This window comes from Heteronotia binoei, chromosome 2, assembly GCF_032191835.1.
Source record: "Heteronotia binoei isolate CCM8104 ecotype False Entrance Well chromosome 2, APGP_CSIRO_Hbin_v1, whole genome shotgun sequence".
Taxonomy (NCBI): domain Eukaryota; kingdom Metazoa; phylum Chordata; class Lepidosauria; order Squamata; family Gekkonidae; genus Heteronotia; species Heteronotia binoei.
Genome location: NC_083224.1, coordinates 151,090,520 through 151,108,906, shown reverse-complemented (window position 1 = coordinate 151,108,906; position 18,387 = coordinate 151,090,520). Strand labels below are relative to the sequence as shown.

Below are 18,387 nucleotides of genomic sequence, written 5' to 3'. Positions count from 1 at the left end.
AAAAGTGTGACAGCATGCATTGTGAACGAAAGGAAGGCTGCTATGAGAACCTGCACTCCTAGTAGCGTATGAACTTGGGCACTGCCTTTTTTATATCCCTGGTTTCCACCAGGATTTTGTCTAGAGCAGGGGTGTCGAACTCATTTGTTATGTTATCTTCACTTTGTCGAGCCAGGCCATGTGTGTCACAATATATGCCAGGTAGGGGAGATATAAACTTTATAAAGGACACAGACAAACACACACACTCAGCCTAATCCACCTCACTGGCTTGCTGAGCCTCAGTCAACAGAAGAAAGAGAGGCTTGGCTCAGTAGCTCTGCTTTACAACTAAGACAGTCTGGCAAAGCTGGCTCTACTTCCTCCATTTCCTCCCCAAGGGAGGAGTCTTGCTCTGTATCTCCTGTGCAGTTGAGCAAGCGTGGCAAAGCAAGTTGTGATGCAGAAGGAAACGAGAGGGAGAAGGAAGCAGACAACAGTGAGTTGCTAATTGACTTGATAGGAGCGCTCCAGGGGCCTGATTCGACCCTCAGGCTGCATGTTTGACACCCCTGGTCTACAGCTTCTCCAAATAAGAGGAGTAGAACATAACAGAAGGAGTACAACGTAACAATATTCTTAGAACAAGTGCCAACCATGTTCTGAGCCAAATGGTACATCTGGCTGCTGCAGAAGAAGCTATTGCTCTGGAGGCTAAGATCATGGAATCCAAGGCACCATTCATGAGAAAGGAAACTCCCTTCAAGATCTGATTGGCCCCTTCTACGGTGCGGTGGTTGTCCTCTGGGAGTATGTTGATCAACTTTCTCTACCATACAATGGATGCCCTTGCAGCCATAGATCCTACTGCAGATGCCTTGAGTACCACTGTGGACGCTTCATGAGCTTTTCTTAAAGCAAATTCACAAATACCTCCCCCCACGCCGTACACACACATCCCAGTGACCCCAGCTCCATGCCCAGAAGATGGAAAAATGTCACAGCCAATACAGTAAATTGAACCCAATAATGGATGGACAGCTAATGGAGTGTCTGCAGAATAATAGTCGAGATGCAACATTATGGAATAGTTGGAGTGTCCTATTTGATTTTGAGGAGAAACCAATGTACAGTAGTCTAGCTTCATTACTGTGGTGTGGATCTAGGTGGCCAGATCAATGGAAAGGGGCAATCTTAACAGGCTAGGCTGGGTTGGTGCAAAGCATTTTTTTTGCAGTTGCTTCTCCAGTAATAAAGCTGGATCCCACACAACCCCAAGGATTTCAGCTGAACGCTATCAAAAGTGGGGAAAACAATGTTCTTCAAGATCTTCACACTCCTAGCCAGCATTACCTCTGTCTTTGCAGAATGTGTCTAAAGGTGTCTATTCACTTTTAGACTTTTAACCACAACAGCCAGGCAGTGATTCAGGACCACTACTGCATTACCCTCTTGGACACACACCTTAATATGGTGAGGGGCTTTGTGTGTGTCAGCAAAACTTAGAGCAATACCTTAAGGAGCTTAGACCCTGTCAAAAGGCTAAACTCCTAGCAGAGCCACTTGAGGCAGAATAGTCAGAGCTGAGACACCAGATCAAATTGCATCCACCCCTTTCAGGGATCAATGGCTACATCAGCAGAAGAGAACGGATAGTTCCAGTGGTGATGGGGGCAGAATTCTTGAAGGTAGCTACTATGACTAGCAGTATTCTTAATCACAACTGGGCTAAAGCCAAAAGGACATTCAACTGTTGATGTCAATGGATGCAAAAGAAAAGTCCAAAGCTGTTTGATGCATATAACAGGAACATGAAATGTGACAGTTATGAATCAAGGTAAGCTTGAGATCATAAAATGAGCAATGGAATGTTTAAAACATTGCAATCCTGGGAGTGAGTGAACTAAGTGTTATACTAAGGGAATGACAAACACAGAAAAAAACAATTGCTGTAACAGTGAAGTGAGATGTAGCACAAGCAGTCAGGTACTATAATACAGAGTCTGACCAAAAAATATCAGACTTCATGGAAACCTTATCACTATAACCATCATTCAAGTTTACACACCAACTACAGAAGCTAAAAAGGAAGAAACGGAAAGGTGTCCGTTTTGCAGGTGTCCAAGAAGAAATTGATCACACATCTAAACAAGATGTGCTGACTATCACAGGTGACTGGAATATAAAAGCAGGAAACATAGTAAAATCAAATACTGTCAGAAAATTTGAGTTAGGAGCACCAAATGAAGCAGGAGAGCAACTCACAGAATTCTGTGAAAACTACAATTTATTCACTGCGAACATGCTTCAGACAACCAAACAGACTACTGAGTATGTAGACATCACCAGATGGCCAATAAAAGAAACCAAAAACATTATATAACCGGAAGCAGAAGGTGGAAAAGTTCTATTTTCTCTGCTGAAACAAGACAAGAAGCTAATTATGGTATAAACTATGAATTGTTAGTATGAAAAATTAGATTTAAGCTGAAGAAAAACTCCAAAAAATTCACAGTGCAAAACTATAATCTAATATTGCTACAAAGCAATTTTCCATCCATCTATTTCAATACTCTCATTCTTTCAACTTTAATTTCACAAGCCTTAAGATTCCAGTTTCATCTATCCTAGATGCATTATACAATTTAAGCATTTAATCCACCATTTAACAACTTTTTAGAAGACATCTTTAAAAATAAAAACATACTTGAGGAGTGATTGCTGAGAGCTTTATTTGATGTGAGATAGTCAATAATTTTTAGGCATTTCAAGAACTCTAATGACCAAAAACACAAACCCCTCCTTTTAGTTTGAAGGTATAAAATTGCTTATATTTAAGCTTTAACTAGTACAGTAGTGAACAATTGTTAATTCAGACCCTTGAATCTTAAACGCTGCAGAGTTACAAGAACATCTTTCTCATATGACAGATATACTGCTGTGGGCACTGTACAACAGTTACTTTGTCACCAGTTGTAAATTAAACAACTATCTAAAATACAAGCCACATACCATCTTTCATTTTGCATGGTTTTATTTTCCAGCTGGCTTTAAGCCAGTGGTCTGCATGTCTGCAAGTCCCAGAGGCTCAACAGAATGTCATTTTTCCAGCCTATGGCTCTTGTACTCTTTTCAGTTTACAAAAAAAACCCCAGTCAGATTACACTGCTTACACTTCATAGCCTTTTGACCCTGTTCAGTGTTTTCCTCTTTATGGATATGTATCTGCTGACTGTTCATACATCTGATTAAATGGATTCTAGCTCATAAAAACTTAAACTCCAATAAATCTGCAAGTCTTTAAGATGCCATGAGATTCATTTATGTTTGCCATGTCACCAATTATCAGTTTTTCAGTTTGATACAAGATATTCACATCTGGACAGAATACAAGTAAACTTTCAAATGGAGGAAAAACTTGCAAATGGAAGTAGAAAAATATATCAGAAGCACGTCATCTCCTGGTCATCACCATGGTCCCTAACACTGCATTCATGAATGAGAAAAACTGATCTTATTTATACTGTTGAGCCTCCACAGATAGGAAAGGTGCCCAACGGTCATTCTGAACAGTTTGCACTAGGGGTGTGCATTTGGATCTACCTGAGCTGAAAATATACCCCCCCACCAAAAAAATGAGTATTTGTCCAGTATATTTTGGCATCCCAAAGATATCCAGGATTTTTAAAGGAAACGGGGGGCAAAAATCCCCCCAAAATCAGTTATATTGGGAAAAGATCCAAAAAACAGTGGAAAGCTGGTTGTTGGGCTTTCTACTGCAGTCTCTTTAAAGTTTAAAGGTACTACACAGAAGTCACCCCAAGGATCAGCAGAGTGCTTTCGTTTGGCTCAGAGCTTTGGGATGGCTGGCTTCTTGTCCAGCCTTGTTGAAATGAAGTTTCACAGGAAGCCAGCCTGAAGATCTTCTGAACCAGCAGGAAGCAGTCTTCATGAGACTACATGAGAACCCCTGCCCCCCCCCCACAAGACCAGCTGAGCTGGTAGGAAACTAGCCCAAAGATCAGCTGAGCCTATAGGACTCTTTAAAAGGACTGCAGTAGAAAGCCCCAAAACTATTAACTTTATTTACACAACCTGTTCTGTGCATGGCAAATTCATAGAATTTTTAATTGTAATTTTTCAAGAGTCAAGATTTTACTTGCAGGATGAAAATGATCCAGCCAAAGTTACTTGAGTTGTATTCATTTTCTTTTTACTATTATTTGCCATTTGTTCTATATGCTTTCCCATTTTCATTATAGGGAACTGGGGAAAGGGGTATTTTCTGACAACTCACCTAAAAGACCACACAGAGCCAGGATTATGAAATTAGAGTGCTAATAAAGAAATGGACTTTGCCTTGCAAACTGTTCAAAGTAGCATATTATTACCCAGGGATTGTTTTGTAGCAAAAGCCCAGCACAAGCTTATTTGCATATTAGGCCACACCCCCTGACATCAAAGGGATTTCTTGTAGAAAAAGCCCAGCAGGAACTCATTTCTATATTAGGCCACATCCCCTGATACCAAGCCAGCCAGAACTGTGTTCCTGTGAGCTCCTGCCCAAAAAAGGATGGTCTAAGACAGTTTGTTCTTTAGTTAGCAAATTCAAGTACCCCGGATGCTAAAAATTGGGCATGAACTGATTCTTGCAAGTCCACCCCATTTAGAATTTGAATTCCACTTCTGGAGATTCTACCCTAAAGACTTTCCATTGATGTTTCAGAAAATCAGTGAAGCAGAATACCAAGAGCAAACAGCAAAATCCCTGAAACTTAGGGAAGTCATAGGAATGGATCCGCCAACATTTCTCAAATTACACAACAGTGCTGCTACAGAAAAAGATTTCTAAATCCTGACTGATATTCTTAGTGTGAATCACTGTAAACTAAAGAGTTCGATTTGCTTTCTTTAAGTACCAGAATAGTTTGAGAGTACAGTTCTTTTCTGTACAATTTCAACACTCACAAAACTTTCTTTAAGAGTTAACTTATTGTGCTTGCATGAGCTTACAATGTAAATACCTTACAAATGCACTCCCAAGACTTTCCTAAGGTTTGCAAAATCTTAGTGAAGCCACAGGTTGTGCATGTCAAGGGCACTAAGTTGAGAAGCTGCACACACTTGGAGAATTTTTTTTGCCTGCATCTGCAGTCTATGGACCGAGGGGTGGGGATAATGAGTTTAAAAATCTTCATTGCTGGAATTCTCACTGAATGGGATTAAACCCAGTAAGTGGCCCATACAGGAGAAGGGGGCATGTGATTGCAAATATCTGAAGTCACAGCTTTAGTAAAAAGAGTAAGCTCAATAACTGACAGTTTGATGACACTTAATCATATCCATTGTATATATACTGCAGAACTGTTAACAGTCTGTTCTAGTTAAAAGGTAAAGCTAGTCCCCTGTGAAAGCACCAGTCGTTTCACGGCAGACTTTTTACAAAGTGGTTTGCCATTCCCCAGTCATCTACATTTCCCCCCCAGCAAGCTGGGTATTCATTTTACCGACCTTGGAAGGATGGAAGACTGAGTCAACCTCGAGCCAGCTACCTGAACTCAGCTTCCATCAGGATTGAACTCAGGTCGTGAGCAGAGCTTAGGACTGCAGCTTTACCACTCTGTACCACACAGAACCTAACAACTCCTCTTCACAAAGCTTTAACTTTGCAAAGAATCCTTGCAACATTTCACAGAAGGTAATAAGCATAATTTCTCTCAATTTGAATTTTTGCATTAAGAGTGCTGATCTTTGTTCAGTTAAAAGTTAGCATTCATCAAGTTCAGTATATAAGTTCAGTCCCAGTATAAATATTGGATGTGTTGTATGTATGTGACAGGAACATAATTCTTATGACTCAGTCAGTACTAATAAGACAGTAAGTGGCATTAACAGCCATGGCAGCCATGGGTTCAAGTACACTCATCTATCTAAAATCTGGAATAAAGTCTAGTATTTGCTGTTTTTTAATGCCAGAAGAGAAATAAGACTGTTAGGAACAGTTGTTTCTTTTAACAGCAAAGTTTTTTAAAGGGCATTTAAATCAACAAAAATTAAGTTAACCAGGAGTTGAATCTGAACACTCAAGTGCACTTGCTTAAGAAACATACCCCTACCAACTGTTGATCTTCAACACTATAGCAACAAGTGAACATTTGTTCTGAAGGAATGCAGAGTATGCGATTGGGGGAGAGCAAGTGTTCACAACTTTAAGTCAGAGAGAAAGTTAGACTTAACAAGTTAATTGAATCTTTAAGCTATCCATTACACTATATGTACTTTGCGAGTATTGTTAATCTTTTTCTCAGATCTATTATTGACTAACTAAAGTAGCTTCCTCAACTTTAACTTTTCTAAACTGAAAAATCCCCAACCCACAACAAGATCCTTGTCCATTCTTGTCCAGACAAATAAGCTATATTATACAATGTATAGTTGCATATGCCGATAAAGAAACTGAAATGCAATTGGTGGTTTAGTCAACAGAATTTAAACTTACTAATTTAAGTAAGTATCATGAGAACTCTGAAAAAATAGTTTAAAAGAAATCCCCATCTAATCTCCTGATCCACAAATAAAATCAGTACTTTTTTGTTTGGGTCTCTTGGACCCAGAAAAAAAAAATCAGTTATTTCTGGAAAATCCCAGTATGGTACTGGGACTTGGGATTTTTCAGAAGTCCTGAATTTTTCCATGTCTAATAGACCTGAGAAGAAAAATACCTATGGCTTCTTCTGAAGCGGTTTAAACCATGCTTCAGGAGAAGCTGGTCCCAGGATCTGTGCGTGGCAAGGAGGTCTCTCAATGCCACAAACAGACCTGGCTGGAAGGCTTCTCCTACCTGGCAGTTTAAACTTCAGGCGAGGAGAAGCTGACCCCAGGATCTGCATGCATGCAACAGGGAGGTCTCTCGCCACTGCATGCAGAACTGGCTGGCCTCAAGATCAGTACATGGTGGTCTCTCCCTGTAGCACACAGAGCTGGCTTGAGGAGCCCAGCACTTGAGGCAGCACAGAACTCTCACCTCCCACCACCCCAGCTGATCCTCTCGTTGGTATAGCTAACCTGAATAAAAGCTAAATAAAAGCCTGTAGTATACCAGTAGATTAATGAGATCCTTTGATCTGTATCCTGCTGAATCCTGTGAACTGCACTAGCTACCCATTGAGTACTGGATCCAGTTCAAAGTGCTGGTACTTACTTTTAAAGCCTTATATGGCCAGGGGTCAGCATACCTTCAGGACCGCTTCTCCCTGAATGAGCCCCATAGGTCTTTACGACCAGTGACCCAACAACTTTTGGTGATAACCAGCCCCAGAGACATCCATCTGGCCTTGACAAGGCCTTTTCAGCCCTGACCCCTGGTGGAATGAGCTCCCCCTGGAGATCCAGGCCCTGTGGGATCTACTTCAATTCCTCAGGGCCTGTAAAACAGAGGTCTTCTGCCAGGCTTTCAGCTGAGGCAGTGGACATCACTTGTTACTGGCCTCCCCCCCTCATTCCATCCCAGTGCTGTAAGACCTGCTGCACCTGGACAACAGGCCATGTCTGTGAGACAGAATTTGCCATTTTAGTCTCTACTGTTACTCTGTAATTTTAAATGTTATATATTTTAAATTAGTTTTTTTACTGTTGGTTGATTTTATGATGTAACCCACCCTAAGTCTGTTATAAGGGAAGGGTGGGCTAAAAATAGAATAGAACAAACAAACAAACAAATAAATAAAATACCCCCAAAATACCTGATATTCCCTTCTAAGACTTTGTCTCTGGCACTCAAAGGGTATGGATGAAACTGGAGGACTGGTAACAGCCGCCAGGGTTTCCTCTGTTGGAACGAAATGCTGGTGCCTCTGTGAACTCTAACAAACCTGCAGCTCATCCAGTTTCTGCTGGTTCAGAGCCAATTTCCTGAGACTCTTCTTCTCCTGAGGAATCCTTGCTGTTGCTGAGTCCTGACCGACCCACAACAAGATCCTTGTCCATTCTTGTCCAGACAATTTCACTATTCATTATTTAACCCTGTAGTGCAGGTGGCTGTACTGAGCATAAATCTGCAGTGTGCAAAATGATGCCCAAATAGGCAAAGCTTATAGTAAACTTTAAAAAAACCCACAACCTTATAACATCCAATGATGAGACTAAAAAACATTTAAAAATTCTCATCTATAGTATGGCAAGGTTGACACTTTCTACCACTAACTACTCACGGTTCAACTTTAATGCTTTTTCAATTTCAAAGAATACAAATGCCGAAGGATAAAGAGGAGGGTAAATACCACATAACAAAGTAATTCCATGATTTTATCTGTAGTATACCCATCAGAAACGAAAACCTATTATAGGGAGAATGTAAAATGAGCACTGTTAGATCAGACCAATGGTCCATCTAGTCTAGCATCCTGTCTCTCACAGTGGGCAACCAGTTCCTCTGGATGGCCAACGACAAGGCATAGAAGCGAAGACCATCCTCTGATGTTGCCTCCAAGCTCTGGGATTCAAAGGTTTAGCACCTCTTGAGTGCAGAGGTTCCCCTCAGTCACCATGGCTAATAGCTATTAATAGACTTACCCACCACAAATCTATCTGATCCCCCTTTAAATCTTTTTATTCCTGTGGACATTCTCTGTCAGTGAATTCCATATTTTAATCATTCTGTGTAAAGCAGTATTTCTCTTTGTCAACTCTTCACTCCATGCATAATTTTATAAATATCTATCATGTTGTTGTTCCCCACCACCACCATTTGTCTCTTTTCTAAACGGAAAAGTCCCAGATTCCTCAACCTGTCCTTGCAGGGAAGGTGCTTCAATCCCCTAATCATCTTGGTTGTACTCCTATGTACTTTTTTCCAGCTCTGCAATGTCCTTTTTGAGATATGGTGACTAGAACCAGGGAATTTTTTAAAAGCAGGAATGCAGTTCCTGCTGGCTTGGTGTCAGAGGGTGTGGCCTAATATGCAAATGAGTTCCTGCTGGGCTTTTTCTGCTTTTTCTACAAAAAAAGCCCTGACTAGAACTATACACAGAATTCCAGATGAGGCCACACCACAGATCTATAGAGGGGCATAACAGTATTGGTTGTTTTATTCTTAATTCCTTTCCCAAAGCAGTTTGCTTTTTTCACTGCCGCAGTACACTTGAGCTGTCCACTTTCACACCAAGATCTTTTTCCCCTCTAAATCTCAGCAAGTTCAGACCCCATTAGCCTATACTTGAAGTTGGAATTTTTGTCTCTATTTGCATCACCTTACACTTACCAACATATAATTTCATTTGCCACATTATTTCCCACTCAGTTTGTGGAGGTTCTCTTGGAGGTCTTCACGGTCAGCCTTGGTTTTCACCATCCTGAATAATTTTGTGTCATCTGCAAACTTGGCCACTACACTATTCCCCCCTAGTTCCAGATAACTTATGAATAAATAAAGTAGTACTGGCCCCAATCCTACTCTTTGTTTCCTGTCATGTAACCAGTTTTTAATCCATAAGAGAACCTATGACTGCTAAGTTTACTCAGGAATCTTTGGTGGAACTTGTCAAAATCACTGGTATTATCTAACACAGTCTTAGAGGAGATTTAGAAATCAATATCAACCTTAAACCAACTTAAATAAAGCATCACAAAACTTGAGCTTAAACTGGTGCACGTATGATATTTTTGATAGGATTAATATGTCACAAATAAGAGTTCATTATCCATGAAACATTGGATTTCAAGTTTAATGAAACATTTTCTTACTTAAATTTCTTAAGAAGTTTGTGTTCTTCTTGAGTGTGGATAGCTCGCATCCTGTGACATGACTCTATTATTGGTATGAATGCTACTTCAGACTGAAAAATAAATAAAAATCTAAAAAAAGAACTAATTATTTTGTGTAGTTCTATTTGCTTTAGGATTAGAGCTCCACTAGGCATTGGTTTAGGATTAGAGCCCCACTAGGTACTGATGACCATAGAAATAGTAAAATAGTGTGCTAGGATCAACTCTATTCAGAATTATGTCAGGAAATGTATTTCATATATTCAAATGCAACTGTCTAAATCTCAGATGCAATGGCAAGAGTTCCAATTCTCACTTGTTCCCTGTTTGCCAGCTAAAGCTTGCTGTCTTTCTAGTGAGGTAAAGAAACTGCCTTGATTCAGCTAAACAACCCACCTAGAACAAGTTGATAAATTATGGCATTCATTAGTTTAAGTTGCCAAACAGAAGGATAATTCTGATATTCAAGAATAAAGATGCCCAAATCAGCTTATCAGACAAACCCTTCATAAAAAACAAAAAAATGTTCTTGGATTTGAAGCAAAGACTAAAGCTTTGAATTCATGTTAGTTGATTAAAAGTATAAGATATGGTTAACTACCATGTATATTTACCACAATTGCTCAAAAGCAGACTTACTGGGCATTCAGCAGATAAGGGATTTCAAATACAGCAACTGCTATACAAACACAAAATATGGCAGCATTCCTCAAAATGAATTCACACCAGGTTAGCTGGTACCAGCTTCTTATTTACCTGTGTTACAGAGATTATTTTCTATTAAATAATCTAGACTTGTCTGAAGGACCCAGTTTTTCCTTTGCAAACAACACAATGCTGTTCCTCTTAACAAAAAAACAGCATTCCTAACTGAAAGAAGTTCATATTCACACCACTTTCTGAAGACAACAATCCTACCTATATGATCTATAGAGACTAACACACTTCCAAAATACAACTATATATGCTGTGAACTGCCCCATGTCCTCTGTTGCAGAGAGCTTGTGGGTTATAAATAAATAAATATTCTCTCTCTTTTTTGTACTAAAAGATCATAAATGCACTAGTGCTACATTGGTAGTTCTCTAGTGTTTAGTATGGAGACCTTTAGTGTCCTGCCCCAAATGGTAACTTTTAAAAACATGTCAGAACAGAATACGCAATTGTAACAAATGAACTAGAAAGGGTCATAATAACATCTAAAGGCTTATGGCCATCCTTATATTTGATGGAAGTTATGAGCGTCTTCTAAAAAAAAAATATTTAAGCAGCCTAACACAACTGTGTAGATCAAACTGAATGTAGTGAAACACAGTATTGGGCAATGATACATTGCTGTAATAATCCTGATAATGAAATAAACAAGGTCAAAATGTGTTACATCAGTGTGTCTCCAACATCCTATGAGGCAAATGGCAGCTCTATCTGGAAGTGGGGGGAGCATGATTCATCACCAGAAAAAAAATGTTTTCAGAGATAGTCAAGTAGCATGACCTAACATGCTGAGGTGTAACCAGATGGCATGACACCAAGATGTCTATATAAATCTAACTGGCTAAAACAAGCACTCACTTTTACTTTAAATCTGGCCACACTTGCTTTTATTTTGTGTTGAAATATATATGATGTTGCTCAGTGAGCACAAAGATAGAAGAGAGACTGCAAGAAACAAGAAATCCTAGACTTTCAGAAATACCAGTTTTTGTAAGTGATCTAGCTATATTTAATTGACAAATAGGATCTTACTGTACAGCACTGAAGTTTCACAAGTCTTTCACACATAACTAGATGATGAGGTTTAAAGTTATAATCTACTGCTATTTTGAAACCTTTTCCTATGTACATTAAATAAGACAACAGCATTTGACCATAACTGGCAGTGCCTTTAAATACCTAGAAGTAGGTATTTATTAATATTTAAAACAAATATAAAAAGTCCTTGTTACAGTTCGTTTAACAGGGTCAGAGATAACATTAAGCAATGTGATGTGGCCCACCTCAGGGCTGTAATAGAAGCACTCTTCGCAATTACAGTCTGCTACTAGCATGGGAGAGATGCCCTTGGAGTGTCAAAAAACTTTGGAGGGTGACCATCCTTTAGAACTCAGCTGCATATGTAACTAAATCTGCATGCTATGTCTTAACTCTTCCTGACAATGTTTTTAAAGCAGAGCACCTGACCCTATTATGCTCATATCGATAATCATATATTTATTAACTTATTATTTGGCCAGTGCAATTCAGAAATAACTCCCAACTTAACCATGATTAGGATCCAAAACTGGAATGCAAGTATCCTTCTCAAAAGAATCCCACCTTTCTGCTCCAAACTGTGGTTCTATGAAACAACTGGGAAGGGGGCGCTACATAATGCTAACTGGGAATTCTGTTTAACATGTATTTGAAATTAAACACAATGATCAGGATATAAGAATTGGCTCCCAAAATGGAAAAAGTGAAGGCAAGTGTTCCAGGTTCTGTCTTCTGACCACTTAAAAAGAACCAGTGACACAACTGCTCCCATTCTTTGTCAATGGGAAGTACCAATGCCTATCCCTCCCCTGAATTAAAATGTGGTTGACTTAACTGAATGCCAGTTTAAAATTAGTAACAGTAGTGCATCTCAGAAATTCCAAAGGCAGCATCCACACACTAATTTAACAATAAATCTTGAAATAAACGGTACAAAAGTGAAATTTATTATCTGATTTACCTATCAGAGCTGCATACATTTATAACAATCCACTTACTCTGCAAAGCATGTTTCTGAAGAAATAAAAATCACAAATGTGTCTATATACCTTTTCTAAGAAAGACACCTGCTTCATTGCAATAATAAATTATACTTAATTACCAAAATTTCTAGAAACATAAAAATCTGGTTTCCAAAACCTTAAATTGCTACTGCACAATACAATGAAGACACAATCAACTTGTTCATAAGGTTCTTGAATTAAAAGCAGAATTGGAGCAATTAGCAATAGAAGCTTTAGTTATAGAAGTGAAAAGTTATAATGCCAAGAGATTTATTTCAGAAGTGAGAAACTCCCTCTGTACTGCTTAAGGAAAGCTGATGCTCTTCAATAACAAAACTTTCGTGTATTAAAACACTGACCATAAATCTGAGTGAACAAATTTGCTGTTTCCACCTACTGGCAGGAAGTAGCAAAAGCATCTTGTTTAGAGAAGAAAACTTACAGAAGTTAAACTTGATTTTTCAAGCAGTTAACAGTTGCCCAAGTAAACTGTCAGAACACTTGCTGCCCAGTTGTAGCTACAGCTCCTAACATTGTTTAGTAGACTCTATTTCTATCATATATCCTCCCTTGTTTATTTACAAAGACATCATTACTGAGTTTTGCTTACTTCAAATTCTGCATCTGTACCCAATTATGAAATAATTTCTACAGTGTTTCATAGAGGAAGTGTGGTGAAACCCCCCACCGCTTCCTGTATAAGGCAAAACATATGCAAGAAATAGCACGTTAACAGCCACTTTCCAACCAGAGTAGCTGCAAAGAAGCAATAAACATACCTTCTGAAAGAATGGCTTCTCTCAAATAAAACAGAACATCTGCAAATTTTCTGACATCATTCACCAACTGCATAATGTATTCTGGGTCCACAACAGTGCTGTCATAACAGTCAGAGTTGGAGCTAATACTGCTCAGAGAGCTGCTCTTGGTACTGCGCCCCATCCCCCAGTTTCCTGAGTTAGAGATGGTGAAGAAATTGGAGGTAGATAGTTTGGTTAATCCTAAACCACGCTTGTTGCCTCCGCCGTTCTGTCGCAACATCCCAGCCGCTGCAGAGTTTATGAAATTTCCAGACTTAACATTCAATGTTATTTAGGGTCCATTGGACAAGTAAAACAGGAAGTACTGAGAGAGAAAAGAAAAAAAAGAATAAATTGAACAAAAATGACAGTGCAAATAAACATGAATTACAAACGGTATTTACATGCTAAATTACTAGATGTACCTTTTTAGAGAAAATGTTCAGCTAAGAGCAGATCTGGAAACTAAAACTACATGGACACTAACAAATGAGAGCAGTCCTATGACTACTTTGAAAATCTATTCCCTGGTGTACTGACCAAAATATATATACCTTACTAAGATACAAGCTTTTTTAAAATTAGAATTTCTATTCTGAATTACAAAAATCCTTAATGTCAGACCTTGTTACTAATTTTACTGTGTGTGATATTATTGTATTAAATCACATACTGTATGTCCCTATTGCTGACTTTATCCTGTATTTCTACTGTTAATGTTTTTGTCCTTGTTATAAAGCAAAAATTCAATAAAAACAATTATTTAAAAACAAAAAAGAACTTCACACAAGGAAGTCACAACCTGGATAAAATCCATCTGGATTAAGAATGCACATGCGCTTTGAAAATACATTGTTTCTAAGGCATATTTCAAGGCATGTACATGTCAAAATAAGCTGCAACAAAAAAGCAGTTTTCCTCAAGGCCTGCTTCACATGTTAAAATTTTAAAAGGTATACATTACAGACTTGTATAATGTATGTACTACAATTCTTAAAATCTGTACATTCAAACTTTCTTCTCCAACCCTATATGTGCCATGCCAACACAGTGCAGAGTGTGACTGGACCAGCTTTTGGTGAGTACCTAACGTGCCTCAGACATTATCATTTTAGAAGATGCACAATGAGGATAACACACATTAAAATTCAGGTGGGCAGCCATGTTGGTCTGAAGCAGCAGAACAAAGTTCAAATCCAGTAGCACCTTTAAAGACCAACAAGTTTTATTCTGAGTATAAGCTTTCACATGCATGCATACTTCTTCAGGAATTAAAAACAGTTACAAGCAATGCAACTGCAAGGACCTGAAGTTGATGTCTGAAATTACTAGGGGTTCATAAGCAAAAGTTACCAGTTCTTTGTATCCTTGTCACAATAAAGTCAAACCACCCCATAAAAAGTCTGCCATGAAAACATCGTGATGCGACGTCACCCCAGAGTCAGAAACGACCTTTATTCTTGCTTTTAAAGCATAATGTAAGTGGGATCTCATAACTGGAATTATTTTACTGATGAAAATCTTCCTCACCTTCTCCCATCAGTCTCCCCATTTAGATCCTTTCTAATCTGTTTTTAGGCCTAGTTGTGGAACTGAAACACCCTGGTGGATGACCTGCACCAGGAGATGGACAGAGGTAGTGTAACTCTTGACTCTTCTGGATCTTTCAGTGGCTTTCGATACCACAGATCATGGTATCCTTCTGGACTGCCTTTCTGGGCTGAGAGGTGCCATTCTGCAGTGATTCCAATCCTACCTGGAGGGTAAGTTTCAGAAGTGGTGCAAGGAAGAATGTGGCTCAATCCCTTGCCTTTTGATCTATGGGGTCCCCAAGCTTTTAAATATCTATATAAAACCAGTGAGTGAAGTCATTCAAAAATCTGGACAGGGCCATCACCATTACGTGGATTACTTGCATTATTAAAACATTTATACCTCAGTTTTCCTTATGATTCAAAGTCAATAGTATATTAAAAATAATTTCCAGTTAAAACCAGAATAAAACAACAAACCCCAAATTTCTCCCTCTCTAACATTCAGCTCTTCTGAGGTTTGGGGGACTCTCCTGAACAAAATATCATGAAGTACAAGAGACAGCAAAATGGGGAGACTGGATGAAAATGGCTTCCCTTACTTGTACAACAATTCAACAATACCATTAACTGAAAATTATTTATTATGCTCATTTATATTTTACTGAGGTATTCAACCTTCCTTCTCTACATACTGTACAAACGAAAAAACTGTCAGGCTGAAATTCTCATCCTGTAATTTCCAATAATTTAACAATACTGAAATTACTATTTGGTTAAAAACAAGATCTGCTTTAGTGTATATAAGCATATCCAATTAATATCTTTTAAGAAATAAACCAAATTATGCTAAAAATTCTGAACACATATTTTACAGATGTAATATCTGAACACATGCTTCAATTGTGTTCAGCATTTTAACGTAAAGGCTTATTACAACTATGAAATTTGTTTAAAAGCAATCTGTCAGGACTTTTTTTGAGCAGGAATGCAGTTCCAGCCAGCTTGGTATAAGGGTGTGTGGCCTATATGCAAATGAGTTCCATCTGGGCTTTCTCTACCCCTCCCCCAAACATCTGTATGTAATGCTCCAAAGTGAAGCATACTCCAAGTATAAATATAACTCATGTCAACAATGTTTTACAGAACATATGGTTTACAGGACATATGGGAAAATTATCCCAGGTGAAGTTTTCTTTAAGTCATGTTATGCAAACGCTTTGTGCAACCGTCCTCAGCTCCTATGTATTTTCACAGCTAAAAAACTGTTCTGCAAGCCTACCTTCCGCTTAACAATTTCCTTCTTTTAAAAGGACAAACAACCAGTGAGACAAGCAGAACTTGCTAAACACACACAAGTTTTGTGGTTTGGCATCTGTAAGTCACATTTTATTTAGAATAATTAATTATTTTAAAGTGCTTCCTCTCAGGTTGGTTAACCAAAACTCTTTCGGACACAAAATAAAAAGACAATGATTTAGTTTTTTAAAATGAAAACTTGTTTTGAAATCCTCTTTTGATCTCCAGTCTATTCTACATGTTACATCTTCTCCCCAGTGGGAGAAGTCCCCATAATTATTCAAAGGAAATAATTCTGGCCTTCATCTGCAACTATTATCCCAGTCTTCAGACCAATAGACTATCAATATAAAATTTCCATGGCACAAAACATGTATTTTTGTATTTTCCCATCACTCAGAAGCAAAACTTTCAGCCTAGACAACACACACTGCAGTACAGGGGTAAAACTGCTTCCTATTTTTCTTTAGAATAACTATCTCAAACTTGAGGTAGGCTGGATGGTAGCAAACAACAACTAGATAGCAACCAAAGGAAACTTCTGCGTATTTCCTCATAAATAACTTGCACCGGCTTCAATGGGACCTACAGGCAGCTCAGTTCTCATGCACAACATTCCTGATTAAAAACAAACCTTAGGAAATATCTCTTTTTCAAAGTTCCCCCCTCTCCCTCACCGAATCTAAAACGTGCAAGGTGTAAAAAGAGAGAGCTTTCAGCAACGGTTTTACTAAGGGGGGGGGGGCGGGCGTGATACGGGCCGAGACAACCACCTAACTGCAAGAATTGTTGACAAACAAATGCATGGATTAACACGCTCACAACTCCCCGGCGTGGGCCAGATTTGTGCGAAGGAAAGGCCGAGCACTCCCGCCCCCTTCAAAGGAATATCTGGCATTCCTAGCAAGACTCTCTGTCCGCTCCCGTCAGTCTCCCACTCTGCAGCAGGCAGTCCAAAGCCCCCTTCCCCGGCCCATGCACGCAGCCAGCTGCCAAATCGCACGTCGTCCTCCTCCTCCCTTCTCCTGCTGCTCATGCCCAGGATTTAAATACAATCGAAAGGAGACGCTGGGGCTGCAAACGCAGAGAGAGACGGGAAGGGCGGGGGAAGAGCGAGAGAGGCAGGCTGGCAGGCAGCGAGCAACAACTAGATAGCAACCAAAGCAAACTTTTGGGGGACGAAACTGGGTTGTGGAAGGCAGGGCGGAAACAGCCCACTCCCCCCCCCCAGCAGAGGGGCACGAGAAGGGGGAGGGAAAGGAGCTGATATCACTTTTCTCCCCTCAGTGGACAAGGTGTGGGCGCGGAGATTTGTCAGTCAGGATCGCAGAAGTAAGGTGGTTAAAATGGGGGGTGGGGGGGGAACAAGGGCTCCTCCTATCCAGCCCAACTTCGCCCTCAGAAAGTCGCCCCGGAGTTTTAGCTCACGCCGCGCAGCACCAGCTTCCCTGAAGGAGAGAGAAGGGTGAGGGGGGGGGGGGGAGCCGCAAAGGGACGTCGTTATTACCTGCCTTGCGCGCCCCTTCTTTCGAACTCCCTCCTCCCCACGCGACCCCGCCTCAGCTGCGTTCTGCGGCTCTTACCGGCCTGAGCGGAGAAGGGAAAGGGCAGCCTTATGGCCGGCACGAGGGCGCTGTCGTTGGCGGCTCCAAATCCTCGGGTGCCGCCACATCCCCTCCGCCCATTAAGCCCTCCCCCTGGACAAACACAGTCCGCCGGTCTCTCGCTCCCTCTTGCCTATACTGACCAACGCCGTCGCCACTAGCGCACCCGCCCGGACCCGCCCCGCCCCTCTCCAAATGTCGACTCCTATTGGACGGCTCCGCTCAGCGGGCGGGGCGGCAATGCTAATGAAGCAGCAGGTACGGGCGGGGTGAAAGAGGAGGAATGGGCGGCTGCCTTGACGAGGAGGAGGCGTCTCGCGCACCTCCAGGGGTGGGGTGGACGTTTGTGTTTCCCCTTTCGTGTGAATGTACACGCGTGTCTAGTCCGCTTTTAGTTTTTGGAGGGGAAAAGTAGCTGAAACGGTGCGTCTTCTCTCTGTCCCTATTTTCTGGTACCTGCCTTTGGTTATTATTTATACTTCGGGGAGATTTTTTTAACAGGCATTTAAAAAAAAAACCCAATGTACAGCGAAACATTCAGGTTTCAGCGCCTTACTGAGACTAAAGTTGAGGGGGAGATGTAGCATAAGAGATTATGTACTAGTCAGCTCATAGCCACCTATTTCATACAAAGTCTACAGAGGAAGTGGTGTTA

At 40.2% G+C, this 18,387-nt stretch overlaps 1 protein-coding gene across 1 annotated transcript in view; it reads right to left on the bottom strand.

The window, feature by feature from the left end:
* ARHGAP29 (Rho GTPase activating protein 29) overlaps positions 1-17,933 on the bottom strand; it is a 98,810-nt gene extending 80,877 nt beyond the window's left edge. Inside the window, exons 1-2 of the mRNA XM_060232233.1 lie at positions 17,712-17,933; positions 13,277-13,622 (exon numbers count right to left, since the gene is read on the bottom strand). Of these exons, the coding sequence (XP_060088216.1) occupies positions 13,277-13,538 (262 nt within the window). The 5' untranslated portion in view covers positions 13,539-13,622; positions 17,712-17,933. The remainder of the gene's footprint in view (positions 1-13,276; positions 13,623-17,711) is intronic.
* Positions 17,934-18,387: the final 454 nt, after the last annotated feature.